This window comes from Phoenix dactylifera, chromosome 6 (genome assembly GCF_009389715.1).
Source record: "Phoenix dactylifera cultivar Barhee BC4 chromosome 6, palm_55x_up_171113_PBpolish2nd_filt_p, whole genome shotgun sequence".
In the NCBI taxonomy this organism is placed as follows: domain Eukaryota; kingdom Viridiplantae; phylum Streptophyta; class Magnoliopsida; order Arecales; family Arecaceae; genus Phoenix; species Phoenix dactylifera.
The window spans coordinates 5,345,195-5,354,665 of NC_052397.1; the positions used below are offsets into that span (position 1 = coordinate 5,345,195).

A 9,471-nucleotide genomic window follows, 5' to 3' on the forward strand; every position below is an offset into this window, starting at 1 on the left:
GCCACAAAAAAAAAAAAGTACTGCAAGCATTGCCAGGAGGGAATTCAAAACGGAAGCTTCAGACATAAACAAATAATCAGTACAAAGCAAAGGGAACAGATGTCCCAAAACTTCTAGAAAACGAATCCATCACAAGCTATAGGAAACAATCTCTAAATGCAATAGTAAACTCACCACACTTCCACCCAATCACTTTGCATCATTAATTATCGCCCATAAAATCAAAAATTTCTTTTGAGTAAACAAAATCTCAAAAAGCATTGTGCTTTTCTGCTTTTACTGTCTCAGCTCTTTGAGGCCTGCTTCTCTTTGACCTTCTGGATCTTCAGACTTTCTTAACAATCTTCTGCTCTTCCACCAGAAAAGCTCGGATGATCCTGCAGAAAAAGCTAGGAGATGAGAAACAATGACAAAAGACATGAATCACCAGCAGAACGAGTCAAAGAACAGTTACTTGACCTTTCTCGGACTGCACCTCCAGATAAAACACCACCATAAGCACGATTCACAGTCCTCCGATTTCTAGACAATCTGGACCTCTTGTACTCAGCAGGCCTTAAGTGAGGAATCTGAAAGTAATGTCCAAATATTACAATATATCATGTTCTCAAGGTTATTCGTAACACAGAACTTGAACATGAAAATTCATTTAAAGGGTGTTTGGTATGGGGTGGACCCCTCCCCAGATCAAGAGTGATATGCTTGGAGGTGATAAGCTCACCATGTTTAGTTGCACTATAGTGATCCTATATGGCAGCCATTCCAAATCACCCCCCACTTCTCGAATCACCTTCCAAACCGGTCATAAGAAACCATCCTGGATGGAAATCCAAGATCACCCCATGGTAGTGATAATGGGCTGAAATTTGGAGCAAAAATGCCCCTTAATCCAGCAAGAAAAATTGGTATATCAATATACCATTATTATACCATATCATATATCATATTATATTGACATTATATATGTAATATTTATGACATATAATATATTAGTAATAATATAATTATGATATTATTATTCTGTTATATTTTAAATTATAATAAAATATATTATTGCATTTATATTATATTATGAAATTATTAAATATATTACTTCTATTTGCCTCATTTTATATTTAATATATTACTTCTTTTACTTCTATTCAATAGTAACAATTAGTATATTTTTGTAGGATTAACAAAATTATAGGATCAATAAATATAATTTTATAGACCATATCCGGGGTAGTTTTGATATTATATGGTTAACAATCTTGGATTCCTATAGAATACCAAACAAGTTATTCATAGATACCTAAGGATCTTTAATCATTGGAACATAGCATACCAAACGCAGTAATCTTATATCATCGAAGATCAAAGTACCTTAGAATAAGGATCAGGAGTGATCTAAAATCGATCACCTTAGTGATCCCATTGGATCACCAAATGCCACCTTAAGTAAAACAAAAAGAATCAACCGTTTAAGCAATTCAGACATATTGATTCAACTTCAAATTCTCACATAAATGTCCTTCAAGAGTCACAACTCAAATTAACAGAAATCACCGAAACAACAGGCTCATAAGAACAACTACACTAAATCCATAACAACAAGCCCAAACCTTAACCCGTTCGATGTCATTTTATCAAAATGAACAGCAAATTCAACAACAATTGCCTTGCATATATGTCTTGAAACAGCGGTAATAACAATAATGACTAACATATCACAATGTAGTCAAGAATCCACAAAAGATGCTGCAACTTTGATGACTAGTCATCAACATTACATCAGCCTTCCAATTGTATGAACCAACATCTGAGATTTGCAATAGCAAATACACATTTTTTTTCAAAATATATATCATACCAGTTCCAAACAGCAAATTCCAAATTCAAAACTTCTAGTATTACCAACTTTGCAAGAAAATATCATTAGTGGAGTATATCCTTCTGGAAAAATAATTCCTACCATTTTTTTGTTTAAAATGTACTAAAAAAACCAAGCTACTCGACTTTCTTATTGATGGAAGGACAGATATTTATATCCTACGTCAGAATTAGATTGCTATTTATCCATAAACAAAAAAAATGTGTATATTTTATTAGATATGGATTCTTGACAACTATACACTTAATAGAAGTTGTTCTTTTGGATACACTGACTCAAAGAAAATCAAAAGAACTCACACTACTCACTTGTATAATTCTCTTAATTTATTCAAAATCTCATATACACCGCATCAATAGTGTCTACATAAAACCCTCTGATTCTATGGATAAGTTAAATGACAGTGTAGAATATTACGTCCAATACTTGATGATTAAGCTATTTGTTTTTATTTTAGTGATGTGATAATGAACAAAAAAAATCATCTCTAGTCTAAAAGGAACAGCCAAAAACCACCTAGCATATGGCATGCATATGACTATGGAAACACAGAGGAAAAATGGACATATTAGAGGTGAAAGTGGATCGGATATTATCCATTTGGATCCGTTTTCGTATGCAAATCTATTCAGATATGGATAGAAGTTTGAGTATCTGATTAATATCCCTATCCATATCCATATCCATATCCGTCAAAAAATGGAATATGGATATGGATAGACAACTATCCGATCCGTATCCGAATATTCGATTCCATTTGTAATTTTTTTAAAATTATATATAGAACTCATGAACTTTTAAGAAAAACAAATGACCATGTTAACATGTTATTAACTCAATTTATCATCCACTTAGTAATATCTTTGATTCTGTGGTAATAAAGTTTAATAATCTGATTCATATTCATATTTATATTCATACTTTTGGTATCCGATTTGTATCTATATCCGTTTAAAATAACTATGGATATGAATTTTTGCATCCAACTAGTATCCACATCCGTATCTGCATTCGTCAAACAAAAACAAATATGGATATGGATATATCTGATCCATATTGCATTGGACTTCAGCCCTAGGACATATGCATGGCTGCAAACAATATGGAGGAATGCCACAGAGGAAAAAACAGCTTGTATACAGAAGGCCGATAATATGTCCTTAATAGCAAAGAATCTTTACAAATAGAAACATCAGATGATAAAACCTATAATATAGGTATTATGTAACATGGAAATACAAAGGTTTGCCAAATGAATAAAAAAAGGAGCACAAAGTATGAAGGCATTTGCAAGAAATAAACTAAATGGCAGCTAACATTGACAAATAACATTAGTGAACCACACCAGCACCTAAAGTACAGAGAATCTTTAATTGATCACTCTGTCCTCCAATTTTAAACATAAGATAGCATATCACAAGTTGTCAATGCCAATTTTTTGTGAAACATTTCATTCATTTACTATCTCATTTTACATTCAACACTCCTAATTGCCTAAGTAGCATCTATTTGACTTACCAAGGCAGCTCTGCAAAATCTAGGTTGTAATTGAAGGCCACACTCACAAACTCCGTGGTCTACAAAATTCTCTTTTCATGTGGGATATACTATCATTTTCCATTAGTCGATCCTTTTCCACCAAAAGCTTATATGCCATGAGTGCATCTCTGCAACCTTGTACCTCTTGGTACTAATTTCTAGAAGATTGAAATCATAATTTTTAAACCAGTGACTTCTACAACACAAAAGGCAGCTGAAACCTTCTAATCAATGCAAATTTTACAAAATTGCTTCAGAAAACTCTGAATTGACCATAAAAGTATAACATATCACATGAATCTAACCACATGGTGTGGTTTGAGCCATACAAAAAAGTCCAATAAAAAAAAAGATTAAAGAGAAGATTGAGCAACAAACAATATTTGATGCCTTACATTGTTCACACTAACATGACCTCAAGGAAATGCAATTGCATTATAGTTAGCATAACTCAAACAATTGTAAACTGTCAATTGGAAGGGATATATTTGCTAACATTCTAAGACATGAATTGTCTTTCAGATTTAACAGGCTTAACTAACGTAATGGAGAGTGCATTTGGATACCAAAGTATGTGCTTCACATCGGGATGATCTGAATGTCATAAGGACTTTGTTATGCTCCAATTTTGCTTCATGCTACTAGATATATAGGAGATTGTACGCATCTTATATTTTTAAATGAAATATTCATCGTCACTTCCATCTTGAGTTAACCAAGGTAATTGACTAAATCCATAACTACCGCACTAATCTACATTTTTCCAAGATTGATATTTTCCAACATAAAGATCATATTAGTATCCCATACATCATAAACATGGTAGTATCCTAATGATACACTTCTGGAAAAATTAACATAGTTTTCACGTATTATCGTAGCAATCATCAGAATGTAAATCTCATAAACATCCCAAGCATATATCTAAGCCCTAACATCAATACAATTACATACGCAAAGAACTAATAATCCACAAAACCAATTGCTCAAATTAAAATGCTAATTAGGGGGAAAGAAACAGAGTGAACTCAAGCAATACACAAGTGTCAGTTCTAGAGAAGATAACGGCGAATAGGATCGCATACCCCTTGGATTCTCTTGCCAGTGACCGGGCATTTCGGTCCGCTGGCTCTCTTTTTGGTGTACTGGTACACAAGCCTCCCACCTACGTTTTCGAATCAAATCCAATCAATACAATCCACTAAATTCCACAAAATCCATAACAAAACATGGATCCAAAATCCCATAAACCCTAGCTTCCCAATTAAACGAGATTATAAAAAAAAAGCACAACCAAACTCGAATCGGAACGGAAGAAAACAAAAAAATGGATCAAACGAAAGCGGAAGCCCACGAATAGATCTGAGACCCCCAAAACCATCCAAGCAGGCGGCAAGATGAGATCGTTACCTGGGGTTTTGACAACCCTAGTCTGGTTCGACTTGGTGGCGTAGCTGTGGCGTTTCCGATACGTTAATCGCTGCACCATCTCGGCCTCCGCACTCTCCCTCCCCCTTTCTCTTCTCTACTTCGAGGCAGCAAAGAGCGACGCACCGCGCCGGAGAGGCTATAAATAGGCGGTGTTGAAAAGAAAAAACCTAGATCCGACGGATCAAATTCATCTGATTTAACGGATACAATCCGCTCTATAACTTGCTCGCTTTGGACTGGTTTGGTGTCAATCTATGGACGGACTCTTGCTTATATTTTTCTGATTTTTGCTGAACCAGTAAACTTGCGCGAGCTTAAAGAAGAAATATAGCCTATGACTTATAATTGACTATAAATAAATTATTAAAAAAAATATTGTACCGTGCCACTAGTTGGATGGCGATATATATAATATAAAAAAATTATATAGAAACTATCTTGTGAATTGCAGTATTAGATTGGTATAAATAAAATATAATTTTATCAAAAAAATAAAATTATTTAAAACAACATGTTACTATTAAAAGTTTGGATTTTTTTAAAAAAAAAAATATTACATGGCATTGAGGCTACTTCTTGGCCAAAGGCATATTATAGCTTGTGTGACATTGAATATTTAAGTAGCCCAGAGGAAATAGAAAATATTATATTTGTCAGAAAAGATGACCGGCAGTTGATATGAATTAGACCAAAACTAACAGTCAAAAAACAAAAAAACTAAATTCCTCCTTCCTCTTATGGGTATAAGTAGCTCTTGGACACGATGGGGCTTAATATTTTATTAGAAGGTCAGCATCCAATCTAGGCTTCAAGAATTTTTATTATGATATTTTAGATGGCGTGGATTTGCCTTATTATTTTGAAAGATCAGCAAGTTTCTGGATAGAAAGTAATTGGCATTTATATATATATAGATAAATGATTTGAATTTAACAGATGGGTTGAATCATCTTGAACCAACAATGTCTAACTAGGGTTAAGGTATGGTCAAAGTTGGCAACAATGATTGTATTCTTGAGTTGTCGAAATTTACACAATAACCAGCATATAATGAGAATTATGATAATTATCTAACAGTTTCATGGGAAAAGAAAGATGATAGAATAAATTCACTTTTTCCAGGTAGATGAAATGAGGCTACTAAGTTCCATATATTTGAGAGCGAGAGCAAGAAAAAAAGTTGCATATGAGCGTCGACTAGTGTAATTGATAAAAAATTTGGGTTTGGTACCGAGGATCTTGGTTTGATGTTCACCTGCATCTCGATTTTTGCCAGAATTCCCCCTACCCTAATTCTTGGAAAAAAGCGGTTGGAATGAAAAATGGAAAAGGCGAAAAAGATGAGCAAAAGTGGGGTCCTATTATTAGTAGGATGGTGAATCCTTGTAAAATAAGGAAGTGAAGGGAGGTGGAATCTCAAATAAAAGAGTTGTTATTTGCCTTTCATTAATCTTTTTTAGATTATGTAATGGAACATAATTCTCGTGATCATCTATCTTAATCAAAATTAAATTACATATCTTGTTGTGGTTCAAATCTGGCCCGAGGGTGACCATGCCGGAGGAGTCAGGGGAGCTGCGGAGCGTGGAGGAAAATGAAAGGGAACCACCTCCTGCAACTGACGGAGTATCTGCACAAAGTCTCATCAGTGTTTTCCGGTAAAGGTCCTCTGACGATCAAGTTAGAGTGGGAGTTTAGTAGGTCCAGCCAAAGTTCCTCAATATATATTACTTGTCGGAAATTTTTATAGTCATGATAGGGGTACTCAGGTAGCGAAGGCATGGCCCGTTCCCATCATGAGAGGGAGTGGCGCGCAGCCAGAGCTTGCTTGTGGTGCGCGGTGGAGTCCGTTCTTGGAAACGGTAAGGCATTGACAGTCGTAGTAGGGTATGGCCAGAGTAATATAGCGTTGTCCTTGGACTGCCATGGGCCAGCTAACAAGCGTGGCGAGAGCGGTGTCGCGACGTACGGCCACGTAGGAGGGCGTGGGCACGCATATGAGTGCGCGGCTATCGGCAAGGCCGAATTCATTGAGAGGTCGCATCATGCATTTGGCGAGAGTCGGCTTGACGGGTGCCGAGGTGTGTCCGGCGAAGTGCCCCGAGCTCAGGAGTCGGGGCATGTAATTGGAGAGGGCGCCCCGAGCTCGGTCGGAGGCGTGTCAGCGAATAAAGAGGGCGCCCCGATCTTGGCCGGGGCACGTCAGCGAATATCTGAGGTTGAAGGAGCTTTTGGCGAAGTCCGAGGTCGGGCTGATTCTGAGCCGGATTGAGGACACGTCTGGTTGGCATTGGTATCTGTTGGACCGAAATTGGGTGGCCCTTTTATTATGGGCTGGACGATCCATTTCGCCTCCCATCATATCTCATTCTGTAAGGCTCATAAGCAGGCATCTCACGTCAAATTATGGACTCGAATATGAACCAAGGGAAGACCATGCCTCAAGCTTGGCTAGGAACTGGATTAAACTTGTAAGGCTCAAAATTTGTGTGCACATTTTAAGCTTCGACATGCCTATGCTGAGTGCCGAATTATTTTTTGCCTGGACATCTATTAACTCAATTGATAAGTTTTTCATATGAAAATTAATCCTCACACAAAAATTTGTACTTAAACATCAAGAAGGATCTCAAAAGCCTTATGTGCCTAAAGGAATGGCATTCAAAGCCTACTTGGAAGACAGCAGCACTTATCCATGAAATATTCTTTAATGACAAATGGGGAGCAGTGGCAGAAAGGTAATCTCCTTCGGTAGGGAAGACCTCAAATTGTAAAATCCAAAGAGGTTAAATAATTTTGAAGGACTAAATTGAAAAGAATTGATGAATCTTCACTCCTCCGGCCATTTTAGGAATACGTTATGCCATCTCCGGTGCATCCATCCATAAAAAAAGCATGCCTCCCTCATCAGCTTGGCTACCCGGCTCATACAAATATTAGACTTTAGGATTAATCCACATAACACTAGTAAAATCTTAATGCCCTATTAAGCAATATTATTGAATATCCGGTTCAACTACGCTCTGCGAAAAAACTCAGAGCCTAGTCTGCAAAAATTCTTTTATTTGTATTTTAGATTTTTTTGCATGAATACCCTCCTAAATATCAGATTTTGCATGAATACCCTTCCAAAATTAATATTTGTATGTATACCCCTCGTAAAATATTTGTTTTTGCTATTCTATTTTTTTTAAATTTTTGATTTTACATATGTACCCATACTATCTAACGGAGTTAAAAAATTAACGGTTTCTAATTAAAATGACTAAAATACTCTTAATGGGTAGACATGTAAATGGATCGCGATCCCAATAGCAGCAGGGGAAGAATACAGGAACAATAGCATGATTTTAAAATTTTATTTTCTTTTAATTAATATAAATATGATTTATTTTAACATCGTTAGAACAACCGTTATATTAGGGATATTTGTACAGTAACAAATTTTACGAGGGTATATATACAAATATCAATTTTGGGAAAGATATTCATGCAAAATCCGATATTTAGAAGGATATCCATGCAAAAAACTCTTTTATTTTTTTTGATTGCAAAGGCCATCGAGAGAGGATGGGGCTTCACGAAAGCTCTTGGCACTACTTCAGCATCTAGAATTCTAATGTACAAGGATGCTCAAGAAATTTTGTAGCACCACTTGACAACAATTTTTGTGCAGACTTGCTAGTGGTTGAGACACTTTCTATGCTTCATGGCCCAGCACTTGCAGTTTGATAACCTGGCATCTGTGGAGGATTCCCAGATGATGGGCTTGTACATCACCATCCTTGAACTGCTAAGGCTATTAAAAGAGTGAAGGGAATTTAATTGTCCATCTCAAATGCTATGCTCGTTGATAGTTCTCCACTTATAATTCCCACAATCGTAACCACTCAGTAGTCAAGTACAATTAATTAGTGAGGTCCAAAAAAGAGGTCCACATGTTAGGAAAAATTATACCGAGTGTATGCACCACGTGGCATTGCATGAAGCCACTCATAGCAGCTTCTTTATAAGCTCCGCTCATTAAGTGCTTATCTCGATGTACTGCTACATAAATGAGTTATCTACAAGCACAACCATTTGGGGCATGTAGTCTTATTACGGTTACACGTGGCAGGGCACAGAGTCTTGGAAATCCAAGAAGATTTGGAGAATTCGATAAAAAATTTGGGGGAGGATTTAGATTATCAAAATTCAGAAAAATATTAGCAAAACTAAAGAGTATGACTCACCGACGCATCCTTGCATTTGTTAATGTGAAAACAAGCATGAAAGATGGAAGGAAAACGACAGTGACAAACAGCATAACCGACACCACTGATTTGTGAATCACAAATGTTTTCTGCAGAAGGAAGAATAATTTGTGACAAATCAAAACATTTGTAAATCATCAGGCAATCTTGGTTAATTCGACTTCTTGAAAATAATTTGGAAAATTGTTCAGCCAAGAAAAAACATCAGTTGAGAATAGTTCAAGATTTTTTTAGATATTTAGGTGATTATTTCATATATTCTCCAAACTTTTGGTCAAAACACCAACCCTTGGACCTACAAGGACTTCTAGCTGGCACAAGCTCATCTCTCTACTTGTCGGTGACAACTGATTGAGCCTCTATGCTCTGGACCTG

The 9,471-nt window shown here is 36.2% G+C and overlaps 1 protein-coding gene across 1 annotated transcript; it reads right to left on the reverse strand.

Annotated features, from left to right (window-relative positions):
- Window positions 1-35: 35 nt before the first annotated feature.
- On the reverse strand, window positions 36-5,152 carry LOC103703165 (60S ribosomal protein L34). Its single transcript, XM_008785923.2, is given in 5 exon segments — window positions 36-331; window positions 334-377; window positions 460-569; window positions 4,498-4,577; window positions 4,823-5,152. Coding segments are annotated over 5 exon segments (360 nt in total). The 5' UTR covers window positions 4,902-5,152; the 3' UTR covers window positions 36-284.
- Between the last annotated feature and the right edge of the window lie 4,319 nt (window positions 5,153-9,471).